Source organism: Drosophila serrata, unplaced genomic scaffold (genome assembly GCF_035046125.1).
Source record: "Drosophila serrata isolate PLE 108 unplaced genomic scaffold, ASM3504612v1 contig_165, whole genome shotgun sequence".
NCBI lineage: Eukaryota > Metazoa > Arthropoda > Insecta > Diptera > Drosophilidae > Drosophila > Drosophila serrata.
This window is the reverse complement of record NW_028257063.1, coordinates 271,032-292,816: the sequence shown is the minus strand read 5'-3', so window position 1 is coordinate 292,816 and position 21,785 is coordinate 271,032. Positions and strand designations below refer to the sequence as shown.

Genomic DNA, 21,785 nt, shown 5'->3' with positions numbered 1-21,785 from the left:
GCGTTGCTGGAATCGGAGTCCGAGTCGGTTAACACTCGGCGTGTGTTTGTTTTTGTGATGGACTGCCTGCGTTTTCTGCCCTCTGGCCAGGATTCGAGGATTCGAGGTGAGGCTGGCCGGCAGCTTTGCATGTTTTATACCTCTGACCTTAATACCTGCGGAACCCCAACGAGCTCGTGAGCATTTCTAGCGTGGAGGATGGAACACGGAGCGGCTACGGACATGGGCACAGACAGGAGTTGAGCGTGTGAAGCTGTTTTTGTCTTTGGGGCTGCTGGCGCTAAGCTGAAAGGCAAACACAGGTGTTGAACAGGGGGGAGCATGGAAAGTGTCCTGAGAGCGGGGAGGAAGCTTAACAGGGGCTGCAATTTTCCATACTTTGTCAGTCAAAGTTGGTTTATACGCCATTGTGTGGTTAAAGGATGCAGAAGTTTCTTGTATAGATTTTATTCATAAACTTAAACAGGAGTGAAAAGAATGTTTATATGCTTTTGTATCCTGTATAAGAAATTATTTCCGATTAGTTTACCTTTAAAAAGGATCTTTAAAACGTATGAATTCATCAATTAATACAGCATTGAACATTTGAATCTACGTTTAAGGCCTTCGCCTTTACCATACCCCTTTAGAAATAACTCAAAAACTCCTCATTCGATTTATGTTTAATGTTAAATAAAAAGGATACTCTCACTTGATGCCCTCTAGGACTAAACAAACTTGGCCGGCAAAGAGCAGCTCGCCATGAAAGCTTCCCACAAACATGATGAATTATGAATATTCTAATTTGGATCTTATCACACTCATTAACACCTTAAGGCCCTCAGGCAGCTCTTTAGCTCTTTAGAAATCCCCGCAGAGAGAGAGAGAGTCATACCTGGCTGCAGGTAAGTTGATAAAGGGTATCTCTCACTAAAAGTGGAGCGAAAAGCTAAATACTACAGCGCACACAGTCAGTGTGTCAAGGGTGGCAGGATGGCAGGATGTCAGCATGGCGGTGCATCATCATCCTTATGGCCAATCGACAATTGTCAATTGGCAATTACCAATTGCCGTTCATCAGTTTTCGGCTTAAATTGAAAGCCTTACAATTGCAGCTCAGGCATGTAATGAAATAATGAAACAAAGTGCAACACGGAAATCCCGAATCGACAAAGGATGCTAGGTGAAAACAGGACATTGGCGAGGCAGAAGAGAAGGAGGACACTTGTGCAGCTTCAGCAAAATTTTTAATTAAAATCTTTGTGCTCCCACTGTGCGTGCTTAATTAATTGTGCTTTGGCTGGCAACGGCCAGAAAGGATTCTCACTTTCAGGACAGAACAGGAAAGGCATAAAGGATATATATGTGTATATCGAAGAAGGATAATTGCACTTATGACTGGTCCTACGGGTCAGAGAGGACTTTTTGTGAAGTGAAAGTAATTTTCTGGGCATTTTCTTGCAAGAGGAAAACTTGAGCAATAAGAGGAAAATTGCCAAAAGGCTGTTGGTTTGTTTGAAAGGAAATCCTGAATTTTGATTTGCTTTACAAAAAGATTTTATGTTTAAAATTTAAGAATAAATCCAAGAACCACCTTTTAAATCATAAATTTAAATAGGTTAAATCAAATCCCTTCGCTTTTCAGTTACATTTAATATTCCAAAAGCATCCTTAATATCTCTTATACTATTTTATAGGCTGTCATTTTTATATGGAAATTTAGCTATTTCTAGAAAATGTTCAACTCAAAATGGGATGGTTTTCCTTGTTTTTTTCCATCCGCCTTTCCGTTCACTCCTTCTGTGCCTTCTCCACCCACTCACACACATGCTGAGGGCTCAGGGACGAAGTGCTTTCAGCACAAAACAAGTGTAAATCAAATAAAACCTAATAAAATATATAAAAGGGGGCGATCGCAGGTTGCCACACACACACGCCCAGACCCCCATTTTCCACCCACGCACACACAATGGCCCAGATGGGCATGGAAATGGGAGTGGGTGGAGGGAGGGTGGAAAAAAGGGAAAACGAAACCTAAATGGCAAACGAATTGAAGTCAGCAATTTTATGTTTTATTGCAATTCTTGCCTTGCCCCCGCTTTCTATTTTACGGTTACCTAGCTACCCTCCAATCCTCCGCCATTTGCCACGGTTTGTCACAGGAGGGGGGGATACAAAGAGCAGGCGACTCCATGCGAGTCCTGTGAGTCCTGTGCGTGGCCCTGCGGATTTCGATTCATACACAGCCCCAGCCACATATAGAGCATTTTCCATGCATCGCCAAGGACAGCGGCATCAAAAGGAAAAACTCCGCCCGAAGCTAGCGAAATCGCTTAAACCGAAGATTTTTTTTTTTTGCCACTGCCGCCGGAGGTGGGACATGAGCCTGGCCATGGGTGTTTGTAGAAAAGGGGTCTGGGATGCGTCTGCCGGCTGCAGGGGCTTTTTGCATCCCCCGCCCCACCCACATCCCACTGCCATGGCCCTTCGACCCGCGCGCATATGTCATAAATGGGGTCTGGGTCTGGGTCCTTCTCCACTTGCTTCGCCAGCTCCCTTGCAAGGACAGGGTTGTAAAAACGAAATGGTTAAGAGAAGTGCCCTGTAATTTTGGGGGTATATTAAGTAAGCCTAAAAAATGTTGTAATAATAAAATAATCAAGTTTTTAACATTAGTTTAATTAGTGACTAAAAGGTAAGGTTAGCATATATGTTTATTAAGTTATTAAATAAAGAGTTGGGCAGATTAACACAGTTTTAATTCGATTTTGTTTAAGTTAACGTCTTGTGCTTTGATTTTGAATTTATTTAATGATTTAACAAAGAATGTATCTGAGACTTTGTGCCTCTAACTCGAATTAATTAATAATAGTTAATGGTAGGGGAATTTTCAAAAGGTATTTGGTATAAAATATTAATATTTCCATTTAAGACCATGTTCAATTATACAATTACTTATAATTGTATTATTTTAGATGAATTTGATCTGAGTTTACAACAAATCCTTAAGAAAAATAAAGTTGGGACCTCTTTTATAATTAATTAAACATTACTTATGTTTAGTATTCAACTACATTATTTTATAAATACTATTGCTTGAAACTATTAGCTTTTCTAAGACACTTACTCAAGACTTGGTTTCTAACATCAGTTCTCCTAAACTCCCCATAGGGTATTCTAAATTCGTTTCTCATAACGAACCCCAAATTTCCCCGCCTTGTTTATTCTTTTATCGGTGTTTTCTGCGGCAAGTGCGCTGCAATTGTGAGGCAGTTATAGATACGGATATCTGTCTAAACACACGTACGCGTGTGGCAGTGTGCGTGAGCGGTCGCCTGTGTGTGTGTCCGTGTTTTTCTTTTTTTTTTGGGGAGGTATTCGTGCGTGTTGGTTAACCGCCTCCTGTGCTTAGGTTTTTCTATTGAAATTATTTCCATCGATGTGTTTTATTTGGCCACCGATGGCCAAGGGGGGCGTAGAGGGGCTTAAATTGTTTTGAAGCACGCATAAATTATGGAAAATTGTTGAACATACATAATTTATGGCTGGCAATATCAAAGTAATTCAATAAAATGGGCTACATTATTTATGTTCCCGGCTCGATCTCGATCGAGAAACCTCAAAAACAGAGCCCTTCTTTGTGGTTGGCTGGCCAGGAAAAATAATAAATTCCGGGGCTTTGCCAGGGAAATCCATGGAAATTCATAATGCAAACACAAATTCGAGTATCTAATTCAATTGGGGGGCCGAGGAGGGTCAATAATTTATTTCGAAACCGAAAAGTGCCGAGAGTTGAATTAAATCTAAATTTCAATTGCGATAAGTTGGGATATAATTCATCGATTTGTTTACATTTTTGGAAGGGACCACAATCTCTCACTCTCCTAGAGCCTCCTCCCATTTTCCATATCGGATCCCGGAGGCTGCTCACGCCCGGGCCATAAAACTTTTATATCAACTTATGTACACTTACAACGGCCATTATAACGCATTAAACATAAACGCCGTTTCATGGACTTGCCCGCTTTTCCTCGGCTTTTCCCCGACTATCTAATTGCCAATGCCGGCAACTTTCACACACTCACTTCGGGACAAGGACGAGAACGAGAACGAGAAGGAGGATCTGGGACTTCGGGAAAGCTAGGGGCGGGTCCTTGTAATAAATCATTGGCGATGACTGCTGCAGCAACCTCATTGAACATTAAAATAATTGCAGGACGCAACTTGGCCAATGATGCTACCCACCGACGCCATCGTGTTCATTAATGATAATTAAAAAAGTTTGTCCATCAGCAAAAGGCATTCAGTTCATTAGGGATAATGTTCTAGCACTCTGTGCATTGGAGGAATCGGGTGCCAGGAATCGGTTTCATCCAGGATTACAAACGCTTCCGGAACAGCTTGTTGCTCAATTTTGCGGCATGCCTTCAGGCCATTTTCGGCCCATTGCAATTGCAATTGCAATTGCATCTCCAACTCCAGTTCTGCAACTGCAACTCCACTTCGATTGCAGAAGTCATATTTCACCGGCCGAAAGTAGGCAACATCGAATTGGAGGCTCTGCTCCTCTCCCTCTTAAACTTCTCGCTCCCTTGTTGTTCTGCCAAATGTAAACAAACACTTTCCACACATTTTCCTGGAAGCCACATGCACGTGCAGATTATGGGAGCGGGTCGAAGGTCCTGCGCAGACTCACCTCAACTCGGAAAACAGAGAGAGAGCCCGTGTTGAGTTTTCCCCGAAGCCAAGTTCGCAGTGAAAAGTCTTTGTGCCGTTTCTAAGCCAGTCAGTTCGTTCGCGTTTTCCGTGGCAGTAGCCTGGCTAAAGACCACTGTTTTTCCGGTCATAAAATCGTTTCGTTTCCCTAAAAGTCGTAATTGGACTGCAATTTTCAAAAGTGTTCATAATAACCCGAAGGGAAAATAAGAACCATCAGTGATGTGTGCTAAATAAAATTCTACAAAAACTAAAAACTACCAAAAACTGTTGAATGAGAAATAGAGAAACTTTGTTTATGTGGCGCCACACTTGATGGCTTTGACATTGGCGCCACATTTGCATCAGGGCAGGTGTAAATATTCATTTCTGTAGCTGGCAAAGTTGCTGCTGCCTGCTTTTAGCATAATTAAGCGCATCGGAGCGGGTCTCTACCCGGCCAAAGCATCCAAAAGGAGCAAAGGACAGCGGCGAAAACAAAAAAAAAAAAAACACGAGAAACTTGGCCGGAGCCTTGGGAACTTTGAAGAGCAGCCGCCAAAGCCAAAGTAGCTTTAAGGTCCTGAAGGCGAACTGCATGGTAAGTGCTGGGCACCTGCAGCTGCCGCCCCCTCCCTCCAAGCTGTTTTGGCCAAGTTAGCAAGCTTGTTTATAGTTGGTTAATTGAAGCCCTGGGAAAATTCCAAGAAACTTTAATTGAATATTGCACTTGCCGCTCTTAATTATGCAGCACACGGGTCTCGAGCATCTTCATGGACCTTCAGGGTCCTGAGAGACGAACAAAAAAAAACTGGGAGTTTCAATTTAATGCGGATTATTGTGACCTGGCTTCAAAAGTCAATTCCTTACACTGTTCCAGCTCTCCTCAACAAATCCCTCAACTACAATAGTAATCTCTCCATCACAATTTCCCTATTCCTTTTCCTCGATTCGGAATCGAAGCGAAACTTGAATGGCTTAAGTGATTTAGCAACTCGATCACATTGGCTCTCGCATTTCGATGCCAAAGGCAGTGAGAAAAAATGCAGATTTCAATAAAATATGAGCTTTAATAAAATTAAAATATTTATAGCAAATAAATCATTTTAAGAGTAAGACTTTAAGAGCTTTAGTTTCTGTATTATGTTTCTTTGGGCTTAAGTCCATTTAACACCTTAAAATAATTCAATTTTCAATTATTTTTATATAAAAAGTATCAGAAATATAGCAAATATAGTTTTTCAAAATTAATTACTACCTTCAATTTAAATAAAATATATTTTCTTAGCAAAATGTGTTAAAGTTAGCCTTTGATTTAGGCAGAAATCCTTTAAAGTTATTCAAGTTTATTCTGCAAATGCCTAAAGCTTAAAAAATCAATAGAATACATTTGAAAGTAATTCTAAATATTTCCTTAAGCTAACATAAACAAAAACCTGTTTATTTTTAAACTATTTTCCCGCAGTGTGAGACCTTAGTTAATTTTTTTGTTCTGTTCCTGATTCGGGTCGGGATCCGTTGCCTACTTTCGGGCACTGGGAAAAACTTTTTAAGTGCCCAAGCAAAAGGCGCCGAATTAAATTAAAAAAGTGGGAAAGCACACGAAGAGAAATATCGGCTCGTGTGCAAATAACAGAAGGAGGGATTCCCGGCTTCAAATTCAATTTAATAAGCATAGTCTCCGCTTTCCTCATCCTCCTACTCAGCCGACAATAGTTAAGCGGAAATGTAAGTCCCCGAGGGCAAAGGCAAACAGGCAACAGCCAAGACGAAGGCATCACGGAGCCTTGGAAGTGTGTCAAAGTACGTAAAACCGACAGGGGAATCAATCGAATCGAATCGAATTGAGGGAAGCGAAGGCATCACAGGCAGGCGAAGGCAAGACGAAAAACCAAACAGCCACGAGCCATAAAAATGGGCCAAAATGAGTGGCTGAGACGTCAAAAGAAATTGAAATGGAACTCAAGCAAAAACTACTTTGTTTGCGATTAGCACTTGGCCGGATTAATGGTGTGAGGAGACGGGACGACGGCTGAAACTCTGGCGCAGGAAATGAAATGTGTGTCAATATATTGATTGAATAATGGTCTACATATTGACAAACAACTCAAAAGGCACTCGACATCGCCAGACTAGAGACGGCAGCCCAGTCAGCCGGAAGAGAGCGAGTCGCAGGAGACAGGAGACAGGACACGGGAGAGCGGAGGCCTAAGGGCGACGGAAACGGAAGCTACGCACCATATATAGAACTCCCACACACACACACACACACACACACATAGACAACCCCACATACTCATGTATCTAGGAAGCTGTCGCTTCGACAAATGCAAAGTGAGACATCAAAAGCATTTCGAGTGCGTCGTCATCAATGTAAAGCAGCTGCCGGCATCCCAAGAATATTCCTATACGTATTCCGTATTCGGACTCAGATTTGGATGGAGACGTAGACGGCGATCCCCAAAGATGAAGACGCTCCCTAGACGAAAAGGAGCCAAGTAGGGGGAGGGGAGAGTGGGCGTTGTGTAACACGTGTTCCTTTAATTAGATAAAGTTTGTTTGCATTACAAACATACTGGCAGCAATTTGCTTCTGTGCTCAGTTGTCGATGGCAACGCTTCTTCAAGTTTTCTTTTTCTCCACTCTCCTTTTTATATATATATATATATAGATATACATATATTTATCTGCAACTCCCCTTACTTTGATGGGGGGAGGAGAATATTCCCCAGTGGGAAAAGTTTTTCGCCGGCATTCTGGAGGAGCATGATTGACTGACGCACGTCTAGTCAAATAAAAATGGCACATAGAAATGAAAATAAAAATAAAAATGAATATAAAAAAATAATACAAATAAAATATGCCATCAACTTGGTCGCTCTGTGAATATTTATGTAAATAATTCCATTGAATGGTTGCAGCATTTCGACATTTTGCTCATTTGCGTAACGCTTTTCCGCAGAGTTTTCGCTGACTTTTCCGCCGTTGCGTAAATATTTGAACTTTTCGCCTGCTTATTTATTTCCTTTGTGCCGATTTTCGCTTTGAGTTGTCCGAACTTGAAATTTCTGCAAATATAAATACATATATACTCCAATATATATAATTTGAATCATTCGTTAGGCCTCATTAGCCCTGCAGGGAGTCTCCGCAAAATGTTCAATTGCAATTTAAGCTGGCACAAATCCCCATATAATTCCATGTTAAATATGTGCACTGCATGTTTAACGACCCGAATGCCACACTTGCGAAATCCCCCCGCCCAAACAAAAGGCCTTTGAGATTTCAAGGCTTTCTTCCGCCCCTTTCTTCTGACGGCGCCTCTCAGTTGCTTTGTTTGGGGCTTGTTGTTAATTAAAAGCTCACAAAAGTAGGTAACATGCATATTACACACACTCACACACACACACATGATGGCTGGCCCACTCTCAATTGTTGCACATATGTGCAGTGAGAGAAATTGGGGGGGAATATAATTTATAAATTATAATCTTAGTCAGAAGCTTCAAAATGTGTGAAGGAATCATTTCCGACCCTATAAATCATATATATTCTTGATCAGCATCGAAAGCCGAATCTATTTAGCCGCTTTTCGGATGAAAATTTTTTTTTTTTAATTTTTTGAACATTTTTTGTATCCTAAAAATTGTCAAAAATTGATACAAAAAATTTTAATTTTTTTACATTTTAAATTGAGTATGCAGATTTATTCCCCTAATAAAAACAAACATATAACTGCATTCCGAATTAAAATTAATGCTTTTTTGGCTTAGTTATGAGATTTTAAAATTTTAAAATGAATAATATGCATTCAAGGCTCCTGCCATATATTTTCTCAAGTGTATTAATTCAGCCTGAATGCCTGTGTTCGGTGTGTGTGCTCTTGTTCTTCATTTTCCTTCGACACAACAATGAAATGGCGACCATTGAGAATGATAACAATGAAGGCCAGAGCCAGCGCACTGCACATAAACTTGCCAAACAAACACAAGGAAAGTGCGCAGCAACAACCATAAAAGCAACAATAACCAGTAGGAAAAGCGACAGCAACAATGAAACACACTAACACAAATCTTTATTTAAGCATAACACAAAACATGACAAAAAAAAGAAGAAGAAAACCCCAAAACCAAAAAAAAAAGAAGTAAAGAATGACAGAAAGAAACCAATTCAATGGCGGTGAAGCCCACAAACACACACACACACACACCGAAAAGAAAACCCTGAAAAGAAGCCACCAAAGAAGAAAGAACGTAGGAAAACGCGGGGCCAAGGGCCGGCGAGTGAAAAAATTAGAACAGTCAAGCGCCTCGGGATATGCAACACATAAAACTTGCCAGCCCAAAAACCGGGAGAGCGACTTCAAGAGAGTCTTCAACTTGGCCCACTCCTTGGATTTTAGCATAGAGTCCTGCAGCACTGGGAAAAATGTCAAGAAAATTGGTATATTATGTAGATAATGAGGAAGAAATAATAGAATAATCGGGTTTCTTAGCCATATTTCTGTCTTAGATTCCCTATGAGTAGTTCTCTCAGAAAATAGCTTTAGAATATTATTGAAAGGAATAAAACACTTTGTTAATATACTTTAAGCTATATTTTCTTGTAGATTGCTAATTACTTAGGGTATTTCCGAGACTTGAACTATGTATCATTGCAATGTATCAAAGAAACAAAGGATCAACATGTTTAAATTCGCATTTTTTTAAACTTTAAACTAATAGTTTAAGATGGAGTTAAAGAGCCACCTAAATTCATATTTCTAATAATAAAAAACCCTACATATATCCTGTTACTGTTAAGTATTTTCTCCATGTAAATGGTGACACTGCATCGGCCAACTGGATGGCCAGCCATTTCCGCTTCGATGTGTCCCGTTTAGTCGGTTGGCAGTTAAGCCATTCCCTTCCACATCCACTCGATGCCAGTTTAAACTTGGCTTGGCACGGCCTATACATACGCACACACTCACGTACTCGATTTCCCTTGGTCTGTGGCAAAGTTTTTCCTTTTTCCTGACTCTGACTCCGACTCTGACTCTGGCTCTGACTCCTTTGGGGCAAAAAGAACAGGAAAAGAGGGAAATTCGAGGCAGAGCGAGTGAGGCTGCCAAAAACTTTGCATCGCAAACTTTTCTGCATATATTTTCCACAAAACGGATGCTTGTTTTTCATGTCTGCTGGCTTATTTCGTTTTGGGGTTTTCCATTTTTAGGTTTTTTTTTTTCTTCTCCTTCTCCTTCACCGCACCCCACATCCATTCCCTCCCCCCCCCCCACCTGGGGGCATATTCACTTAGAGCTATAGCTAGAGAGAAACCCCTTTAACCCCATCGCCCTTCCAAAATTCAAATGCTTTAATCGCAATTTATCAAATTGGAAGAGGCCGAGCGGACTGAAAAGTTTTTGGGCCTTGGAATTGGGGCATTTGTAAGCGTTTAATTTGTCAGCCATTTGCTTAGTTAAAAGTTTTTCATTTCCCATTTACAATGCGAGTTGTAACATGCTTGGTCTTCTTTTTCTCTGTTGTGTGTTGTGTTGGGAAATGTTCATGGTTTATTTCTCAAAATAAAACTGAAAGTCCGAATGGTAGTTGTTTTGTGGGGGATTTATGGAGTAGATATATGGCATAAGCTGGTAAATCGATATATTTATTATACGATTTCTATGGAATAAATTCCCACAAAGCCTTACTTCAATAGATTGAAATTGTTGAAAAGAGAACAAGAAAAAATACTGAAGGATTAAAGACTTAACTGAATAAAACCAACCTAAGACTTTATTACAATAAAGAAATATAAAAATTTATCTATAAATTGTATTTAATTGCTAAATGTATAAATATATTTTATGACAAAATAAGACTGATCTATTACTCCTTTTAAAATGTTATGTGCATATATAATATATTCTATATATTATTTCCCTTTCAGGCTCTCTTGGCCATTAATAACCTAATGTGGATCACGGCTGTGCGATGAGGCAAAGGACACTGGGCACCACCGCAGCATGTCCTTGTCTGAACGGAGCACACCCAGCCATGGGCAGGGAACGGGATCAGGAGGCGGGACAGGGACTGGGACGGGGACAGGCACGGGAACAGGAGGAATTACGCATCGCCAGCGACCACCGGACGTGGAGGAGGCACTCTCCTCGATGCTATGGACGCCCTACGAGCGTACACCCCTGCCCAGTTCGGAGGAGGAGGCCGAGGAGGAGGAGGACGACGACGAGCGCCTCAATAGGAAGCTGCGGAAGTCACACAGCAGCTACGAGGCCTCGGGCCTGGCATTGAGCCACCATCCATCCCACCAAGGAGCACTACCCCAGCACCACCTACCCCTATTCGGACACCACCACCACCAACACAACCACCAGCAGCTGCAGCAGGACCTGCTCCTGGCCCTGCCTCCGTGCCCCGTGCCTTCGTTTCCCCCGTTTAGTTTAAGGGCCTTCGACGAGGCCATCGCCGGCTTCGATCATCTGGCCAAAGGAGGTGGTTTCTCTGGTGGCAGAAGGAATCGCTATTCGTTCCCTTCTTACCAGGGCAGTCCCTCTCGAACGCTCACCCAGTGGTGCTCCTCGGCTGCCACCTCAATCAAGGAGCCACCTTCCTATGAATCACTATACTCCGCCGGTCCACAAAAGGGTGGAGCAGCTCCTTCTGTAACATCTTCATCCCTGCTCGGCAGGACCAGCGCGGAAGTGGCCCGCGAACCATGTGATAGATCGCAACGATCGCCAAAGAAAACAGCAGCAGTGGAAGAGGATCGGGATCGGGATGAGGATCAGGATGAGGATCAGAATCAGGCTGAGGTCGTATCCAAGGCTGCAATACTAACGGCTAATGTTCCCGCTGGATTGGGTTTAAAGCGTTCCTTCACGGATGACTACATATCGCAGGTGAGTTGTATAGACAAGATAAATATCACCTATTATTATAGATTATATATCCCTTAAAGAAACCTATAGAAGAAAATTCCTCAATTCTTTATGTTGATCCTTTAAAGGTTCATTCAGCGATCAACCCTTAAGACTCCTTTGTAAACATCTCACCCTGAGAGCTATGTTTATATACCTTTATGCCAAATGCCCTGTTTTCCACTTAGGTGAAAATTTGATACCTTACCCAAAGCAGTCCCCATCCCCTTCCCCTTGGATACTTTCAGCTGCTTAATGGAGCACCATCAAATTTGATGTCAAGGGTTCAACACAAAGTGTTTGGCGCCGCCAATGGGAAACTCTGTGTGGGACTCTGGCGCGAAATGGGAGCGCCAAGTCGAACTGTCGCCTTATCGGGCCCATTGACAGCCTCGTACTCCGTACTCCATACTCCTTACTCCCGACTCTGTATTTTAATATGAGGAATCCCACCACCCCCCAACCCCTTGCCCATATTGTAAGCCCCGATAAGGGCTAATGCTTCACTTAGGCCCTTAAGTGCCGCGCTAGCATCCCTCGCAGATAAGCGCCATATGTTGCCTATCAGTATCGAACTCGGGAGCAAAGAGGGGGCGGGCAGAGGCGGCCGAGGAGGAGGAGGGGCATTGTTTCCACATATATTATATTTTATATGCATATGCACAAAGTATGGCATAAAGCATAGCATAAAGTACTCGCATAGGGGCTCGCATGTGGCTGCTTTTGGGTTTTTCGTGCACACTTCATAATTTGTTTATGCGGCGTCAGCGAAACGGAAAATTGACCGCACAAAAATGACAAACAAAGCACAAAGCGAGTAGGGGGGGCAGCATATAGAAGGGGGAGGGAGTGAAAACTGCACAATGCTTTTCCAAAAGGGGGGGGGTGTAATGTAAGGTGGAAAGAGCGAACAACAAATATATCTTTTTCAGCTTTTACACAACTCTTTTCGGTGACCGAATAAATGCAATAAATTCAAATGGGATTTTTCAACGCACATCAAAGTCTTGGAAAAATATTGAATATTGACATAATACGAATAAAGCCTGCAGCTACAACAAGTCCTTTTGTCAGTTTTAGAATATAAACTATATAAATTTAGTTATTTGCAGAGCTGTCAACTAAACCATTGGCTAAATAAATCTTCTTAAATTTAGTCTTGAGTTCTTTAGAGAAGCTTATCACGTATATGCTATGTTAGCATTAAATATTAAAAACATTGCTTGGGGTTTTCTTTGGGAAAATAATAAAGAACATAATCTAAACTATATTTACATTTATTTATAGTTGTAGTTTGCCAAAGAGATAATATTTTTCAGTTATTTTAAAAGGTTTCCTTAGTCCGCTTAAGTTTCAGGAATTCATATAGCAGTTATTCACTATTAAAATTATTTCCTATATTCATATAGATATATCCTATAGAATTTACAAGTGAAATTATTTCCTATATTCATATAGATATATCCTATAGAATTTCCCAAGCTTGAAACCAAATTACAAATCGTATCATAAAGTTACACCAAAAATGGTGATGCACTAAATCTTGTACATACATTGTAATTTTAATATCATTCTTGATGTTCAAAGCTTTTCCGCCCCGATTTGATGACGTACATTTTAAGAGACTTTCCTCATCGAAAGGGTCATTTAATCTTGCCCCAAAAGCCGGGGAGGGGAGTATTTCTAATCCATTGCCAGTGTCAATATCCCTTCATGGATGGGTGAACTTAATAAGTGGACTGACAAATGGAGAAGTCTTCTACAGAGACTGTCGCTGCTCTTATTTCTCCCCCTCACATACGCTTCGCTTTGACGACTGGCTCATGACGAGAGGTTTATGGGCAAGAAGTAATGAAGTTGCCAGTGCTTTTCCGCTTTTCCTACCCCACTCCCAGTGGAAACCAAGTACCGTTAGCCGAGGATGAGTTTTGGTTTTTCGGCGTGGTTAAAAAAAAAAGAAGAAAATAAACCCCTTCCGCTGCTCTGTCATTGCTGCTGTGATTGCAACGCACTCGACAGCGACGCGATGCGACGCAATCACAGTGCACAAGAGTGAGCAGCATTTGAACAATATATGAGTTCCGAGGCGGTTGGCGGGGCTAACAGTAAATCACATTATATTTCTGTGACGTAATTAATGCAAGTAACACAGCGTAACATAATTAGAACCCACATACTGTACACACACACACACACACACAGCGGGCACGGGTCTGTAACCCACATCACGTCGAAGGGGATTGGAGCTAGGGATCGGGATTGGGACAGGGACAGGGACAGGGACTGGGACAGCTTTATCAGCAGGGCTCAGGCTACAGCACAGCAGAGAACCAACAATTACTTGTGACGGTTTTATGTTTATGCGTTGGCTTAATTAATTCAATTAAGCGCACATTTATGCCCTACGCCGGCAATGGATACTTGCACCTTTTTGCGAGGGCAAAATGTCGACAGCTTGGTGGGAGGGGGTAATCCCCCGGCAATTAGCATTAATTACGACTTGAAACTTAAATCTTGTCATACGCTACAGGGAAACTTGACTTTTTGCGGAGATAACACACAAAGCTGGTACATTTTTTATACATAAATATAGAAGTAGTCATTTCCGACCCTATAAATCATATATATTCTTGATCAGCATGAATAGCCGAGTCGATCTAGCCATGTCCGAAAAAAATTAAAATTTATCAAAAAAAAAAAAATTAAAATTTTATTTTACAAATTTTATGTGTTAAAAATAAAAAAAATAAAATTGATAAAATAATAATTTTTTTACATTTTAAGTTGAGTATGTAGATTTATAAATCTAAGAAAAACTAACATGGCAAAGCTTTCCGAATTGAAATTAATACATTTTTGGCTTAGTTATCTAATTTTTTAATTTTAATTTTTCCACCTAAAGTATCTTTTAAATTTTCAATGAAATTTGTTAATACATAAATCCACACAGTTTCCCTTTGCTCTTATACTTAATATTTATATCTCTTTCTCTAATTTTTCCCACACAGAATTGCGCTTCATTCACGCCAGCAAAAACAACTGCAGCAGCAACTGCAGTGGAAATTGCAACAAAGCAAAGCAGCAACACTGAGAAAGCAACAACAGAAACAAACACAGAAACGGCAACACAAAGCAAAGCAACGAATGCGGGATCACAACAAAGCGAAGAAAATTGCATTATCAATGAACAGAGCGATGATGAGACAGCAACAACAGCAGCAACACCAGCAACACCAAGACCACCACCAGCAACAACAGCAGCAGCAGTAGAAGAGAGCAGAAGAGGAAACGAGGAAACCAGCTCAGTGGCAGTGCAGGTCACTCAACCTGTTTCCTGTGCCCGAAGAGAGCAAAGAGCGGCTGGGAGAGCGATTGCTACGCCAGCAACACACCACTGGGAGAGCAATTTCAGCAGCAACACAACCAGCAATGCGAGCAACATCCACGACGAGCACTCAGCAGCAGCGATCAGTTTCTCGGCAACATTCGACGCGACAGCAACTAAAGCAGATTGCTACTATCCGAGCAGCGGCTATCGCTCAGTGTACGACACCAAGAGTGTGCTGCGGCCCAACAAATGTTTGGCAGAACTCGAGCGTCTGTATGCCGAATTTCGCGCGAGTGAAAGCAGATTCGAGCGGGGACTGAGCCAGTTGGACATTGAAAACGCCAACGAGATGCGTCTGAATGTGCCAGCCACTGCTGCAGCAGCAGCCACTGTTGCAAGCACCAACAGCAACAGCAGCAACAGCAACAGCAGCAGTAGCAGCAGTGTGTTTCTTAATAGCGATGATACCAAGAGCATCAGCAACATTGCAGTGTTGCCTGCGGCAAAAGAAACTGCTGTTGCTGCAACTACGGCAACAACTAGCAAGTCCTGCCAGCGACAGCCGAGTTTAACGATCCAAGTGAACAACAATAACAACAACAACAACAACAACGGCAATACTACTAACGGTACTAATAACGGCAATCGCGTTTCGGTGGCCTCCTCGCCCACAAGCATTGTGAACAACAACAATGGCGTGTGCGTTGTCAACTGCAGCTACACCCCCAGCAGCAGCAGCAACACGAGCAACACTGGCAACAATGCCAATAATAATAACAACAACAACAACAACAACAGCGTGGTGGAAATCAATAACAAAGTGTTCAGTGCAAGTGTACAAAATAAGCTAAATAATAATAATAATAATAATAGCAGTGTGCAAGCCGATAACAGTGTGAATATAATCAATGTGAATGCCAGCTGCAGCAGCAGCAATAGCAATCCGCGAACCTTCACCTCAACGGAATGTCAAACGGATGATCTGACCGCCAGTTCATCCAGGGATTCCCAGCAGCAACAGGAGCAGCAGCAGCAGCAGGGGCAATTGCAGCAGCAGCAGCAGATTCGAACACGCGAGCAGCGGCGCAGGGAGCGAAGGGAACGGAGACAACAGCAGCAGCAGCAGCAGCAACAATTTCCGCCGCATCATCCGCGACGTCATCATGGTGCAGCACCGCCACCGCCCCCTCAAGCCCAATTGCACCCGCCCCCGCATTTGCATCATCCCCATCCTCTTCCGCTTCCGCATCCCCATCCCCTGCCCCACCCGCATCCCGCTGCCATGGGCTTGGCCAGGGCTCTGCTGCCGGACATCCTGCATCCCCATTACCCGCCACCCTACAGCGCCCTGCCCGTTCCCGTGGCAACGGTGCCGCCCCCGCCACCACCCGCAGCCGTGGCTGCTGCTGCAACAACAGCAGCGCAGCAGCAGCAACAACATGCAGCACATGCAGCACACGCTGCCCATGCTGCACACGCAGCTGCGCCGCCGCAGCCGCCAGCGCTGACGTCCGTGATTTCGACGGTGCCACTGCCGGGTCCGCTGCCGGCTCCGCTCATGAACGATGGACGCTTCACTCTGCCGCTGCCCATCATGCGCAGGTGAGTTTCAATGGACAATGTCAAAGCCCACTCCCATCTCCCATCTGCAAAGTGCCAGAGACCAAGTCCCAAGCCCATTCCTGGCCAGCATCGATCACTCCTCCGCCCCATTGCATTCGTTGGGACGCTCCTTTGTCGTTTTTAGCCAGTCTCGGGTTTCGCTTCCCTTGGCCTTAGGAAAGTGCACTCGGAAAAATGGGTTGATAGTAATTAAATATCATGATATAGGGTTTTATGTCAACGATTTTATAGATTTAAAACACTTGAAGTTTTATAATCTCTGATGGACTTTGAGAGAAATATTATGTAAGCGTCAGAAAAGCTTATTTAAATTTGAAATTCAGTAAACACTACATTTATTTTACATAATATGACCTGCCATATAAATCACAAACTAACATTCGAAACGGAAATTCTAAATAAATATTCTTCAAATGCTAGTTTTGCCATTTACTTAACCTTGTTTTCCACATAAATCATTAAATATTTGCTAATAAATTTCATATATTTACTTAGTTTTCCAGTATTTATATTTGTTATAAATCAAATCACAAGTAAATCTTTAAAGTCAAAAACAAACAACTAAATTTTCTAATAAATTATCGAACGATAATTTAGAATTCATGACTTTGATAGCTGTCCTTAATGAAGACATCTTAATTATTAAAAACTAGTTTTGCAATTATGAGATTTAGTTTATAAGTCTTTTGATTTGTATTTAAATATACAATTTGTAGTCCCAGAAAAGGTCTTTTCATCTCCACATTTATATAAAAAATTTCCCCCAGTGTTAATTTCGACATTTTCTATTACCACACACTGGCTTTTGTGGCGCTCTTCCTGCTTCGCTTTCGAGTGTTCGTGTTCGTGTTAGACGGGCTAGACATTATAATGATGGTAATTTTATGTCAGTAACAAATTTCTTGCATGATTTGATTCTCTCCACCTCTGCTCCGGCCCCAGTCAAAGGCTAGACCAGGAAACCAGCTCCGATCCCGGCCCGTGGTGTAAAAATTAATTCTCAAACGTTGACAGCTTCCAAGAAATTAACAAAAAAAACCGAGAGGAGAAGAGAGAATAGACCGAGCGAGTGAATGAATGAGTGGCTTTAATTTGAAGTTCAGGCCGGGCCGGGGGATAAAAAGCAAAAAGAGCCAGAGGTCGGGCCATTATTCTTGGCTAGTTTTTCGGCGAAAACTTTTGGGTCTTCTCAGCTTTTCAGCTTTTCGGCTTTAATAACTCATTTTTATTATAATGAGTTCGGGCTTATCTGTAATTGCACATCTAGCGCCGCTAGGACAAAGCCCGGCTGACTGGCCACAATTCCGCGTCTATATCGGACGATGATGGCCCAGTCGCTGTTACCAGTTTCCCACGCATTTATTGCCCGGAATACTGAAATACTTATCTATAGTTGGGCACTGGCAGAACCAGTTTGCTTGGCAAATAATCGATGCCGCATTGTACTCGAACTTGTATCTCTGCATCTGTATCTGTAGCTGTGGCTGTGACTGCTTCGAGCTCCCGAGCAGCTGAGTCGCTAATGTAGCCGTATCTGTATCTGACGGATGCGCGCGCTATCTGTCTAATGGCCTGCCTAAACAGCTTCACCCCGCCATCCCCCCAGAATCAGCGAGGCATTCGAACGTTTGACATTTCCAGTCAAGAGCAGGCAAGTCATGTTTCACAATTTTAATTGTGTTTGCCCATTGAATAATTGCAAAACTGTGTCAGGCCAAAGTATATTCGCCCGAATTAGCTTTTCCTTTGTCTCAATGGGAGGAGGAGAAGGAGGCGTGTTTCCCGCCTGATTAGCATATTTATGAGCATCGAGTTCGTTCTGTGAGTCAAAGTGCTGCCATTAAATTAAATGCTTGCGCCTGCAAAAAGGGTTGCCTTACACGAAAGGTGAGTCTGAGGTGATTAGGCAAGCAATATGAGCCAAGTCAGGCTAAGATTTATCATATATGAAGCAGTCTAGAATTAATGCCACTTAGTGGGGCGTCAAGAGTAGTCTTTAGAAATTATCTGTATGTATATTCAGAGCAAGTTTACTTTATGAAAAAGACTGCCCAGATATTTCCCTTTTAAGCCGCTTAACTTACTCCACCTCCCCCTGGCAGTGTTTCCGAGATAATTGGGTCGCTTAATAGAGATCCCTTCAATCGGAGTGTGAACAGCATCTCTCAATGAAAAGGTTATGTATTTTTTTGGGCCCCAAGAAGAGAGAGAGCTCAAACAACAAACCGCAGACATTATCTGCAATTTTAACACCTTCTGCCTTCGTCCCAAATTAACATGCTCTTACACAACACTCTTTTTTTTTGCTCTTCTCTCTACCTTTTGCCGAAAAAGGTGTAAAAAAAAAGCGAAAGTTTTTGTGCCTCAGCTTTTTGGGGTTATAAAAAGGGGCAACCGAAGGCAGGAGGAGGACTACAGTCCACTTGGACCAGGAGTAAAAGGGTCGCCTGGTGGACCGTGTATAATCTTTAAATCATTAAATAACCGAACGAGAAAAAAACATGGCCAGCACACGAAAATTACCGCAGCAAACTGAGTCCGAAATGAAAAATGACAACGGCGAAAATAACACAACAAAAAAATACAAAAAATAAAAATAACAAGCAACAAATTCAGAGAGCAATAAAATGGAAACGTGATGCCGAACTCACGTTGCCCCGCACTACGTATAAATCGTTGTAATCATTTTTGTTGCTTCTCTTTCTTATTTTCTGCCTCACTCGATGGCTGCTTTTGTTTTTCTTAGCATTTAATTTTATTTTGAAACTCCGCCGAAACCGAAAACAAAAGCCAAAGTTAAAACAGACAAAAAACGAGAGACAGAGGCGGTAATAAAATCACTCGGGAAGGAAAATGAGAGAGAGAGAAAGAGAGAGAGGGAGATCGAGGAGTGCAAGTTACTGTCTTTTTTTTCGGCTACTTTCACTTTCGCATCCAGATACAGATACGTATCTCAATCTGAATCTGTATCTGTATCTGTGGCTGGGGCTTAAGGTTAACGCAGGCCAAATGGCCAACGGCTTATCATAAATTTGGCTTAAAGACACTCGCTCATAACCGAAATGAACTCGAACTTGAAGCATAAATCAAAAACAATTTAGTTAACATCATTTGGACGCGTGTATCTTTTAATAATTACGACGCTGTGGCATATTGCTAATTGACTGGATTAGGGATGTGTCATGAAGAAAAAATCTAATCATAAATGCATGATATATAAATTATATGATATGATATTAAATCATATATCAAAGTTTAAAAAACTCAAAGCCAAGCCAAAAATTCATTAATTTTAATTCGGAAAGCAGCCCTATGTTAGTTGTTATTTGGAGAATAAATCTGCATACTCTATTTAAAATTTAAAAAAATGGAAATTTTTATCAATTTTTGTAAATTTCATACCCCTAAAAATTTTTGAAAAAATTAAAAAATTAAAAAATTCCCGGAGATAGATAGATCGATTCGGCTGTTGATGCTGATCAAGAATATATATGATTTATAGGGTCGGAAATGACTGCTTAACTGGTTTACAAGCTTTTGACTAAAAATCGTTTACTTATCGAAATCCCAATTTTCTTTTACTAAAAGTATCGATTTAAACTTATTTAACGATAGTTTTGATCATCCCTAATTGGCTTGAAAGGCCGAATCCTGCTCGAGGAGATGGAAACCAGTTTCAGAGTCCAAATACCCCGAAACTGGTGAAAAAAATATACACAAATTTGCATGGGGAGAAGTGCAAAGTATCTGCAAGATACGCCAGCTCGATATCGACATCGATGATTCAACCTCAGTCATGCAAATGGAAAAGAAACAGAATCAGAAACAAAACAGAGAGAGACAGAGACAGAGAGCGAGAGAGAGAAAGAGAGAGAGAGAGACGGATACAAAACCAGATTTCACCCAAAAAAAAAACAAGACAAAAACGGGAAAACATAAAACCCAACCAAGATCGAGTTGCAAGTCTGCTGAACCCTGGTCTACCAAAGAAAGATACTCGAACGATCTCTGGCGGGGATTCTGCGACTTTTGGCGGGTGACACACTTTCCGCAGCAGCTGGAGCTGAATCTGGAAAATTGAGTGATTTTTCATAAATTTCCAGCGAGAAAATCAAAGCCCCAGAGCCAGCAGCACTCGACACTAGATGTTGATGCTGCTGTTGGTGTTGTCGGTAGAACTGACCAAACAACTTTCCAGTTTTATGGTCTTGCAACTGCCAACTTCTGTCCTGCTCTGCTCCTGCTCCCTCTCTCCCTCTCTCTCCCTCTCTCTCTCTATCTCTCTGTCTCCAGCTCCGGGTCTTTCTCTGATTTGGCGGCGTTGGGTTTATTTATTTTTATAAGCGAATAAACACTGGCAGCACTCAGTGGAGTCTACTAACCGACCACCGGTATACCCTTTACGCCAAAAAAAAAAAACAACTTCAGAGCTCCAGAAGAAGCTCCAAGAAGCTGGCCGCAAAACGAATCGAATTGAAACCAAACCAAGCGAAGCCAGTCGAGAACTTACCAAAAGTCAATAAAGCCAATAAAGCAAAAAGTTGCCATTCTCCAGTCGAAAAGATATGGGTAAAAGGCGACTTCAGGTACAGTGAAAACTTTTTAAAACTTAAATTGGTTTAATTACCTAATAAATATATAAATAAAGTTGAGTCTATTTCATTTCAAAGTTTGTAAATAAGGAAATTCAACTGAATATTCATTAAAAACTTTAATTTATTTAAATTGCTCATAAAAAATATATAGAGTTGTTGAGTTGACTTCATTTCACAGTTTGTAAATAAAGAAAATAAGCATAAAAACTACGTTTTTATTGTCAATTAAAATCTAGAACCTAAAAAAGATTCAAGAACGTATATTATAGTTGAGTTTTTGGACAGCAAGAAGCCTAATAATACTAGAAATATTAAAGAGAAATATGAAATATGCTTGCAAATTTAAAGCTTAACTTTTCTACGATCAAATAAAATTTATAATCGAATTTTTAAGCAACTCCCCTTCCATTTCTCTCCGTGTACTGGTCATACCCATGCCCAACCGAATTGCGGTTGTCTACTCCAGCTCCAGCGTCTGCTACTGCTACCTTCTGGCCTTCTGGCTCTGTCTGTGTTTGTATAGAAAATGCATTCGGGCCAAGTTGAAATGAGCCGGCAAAATGCAGCAGCAACATCAGAAGAGGTAGCAGCAACAGCAACAGCAGCAGCAGCATCACAAAATAGACGGGCCAAGTCGCAAACAAGT

The 21,785-nt window shown here is 41.7% G+C and overlaps 1 protein-coding gene across 1 annotated transcript in view; it reads left to right on the top strand.

The window, feature by feature from the left end:
• The first annotated feature begins 4,763 nt into the window (after positions 1 to 4,763).
• The window catches only part of LOC110178249 (uncharacterized), a 43,342-nt gene continuing 26,320 nt past the window's right edge, over positions 4,764 to 21,785 (top strand). Inside the window, exons 1-3 of the mRNA XM_020945301.2 lie at positions 4,764 to 5,275; positions 10,606 to 11,575; positions 14,602 to 16,523. Of these exons, the coding sequence (XP_020800960.2) occupies positions 10,682 to 11,575; positions 14,602 to 16,523 (2,816 nt within the window). The 5' untranslated portion in view covers positions 4,764 to 5,275; positions 10,606 to 10,681. The remainder of the gene's footprint in view (positions 5,276 to 10,605; positions 11,576 to 14,601; positions 16,524 to 21,785) is intronic.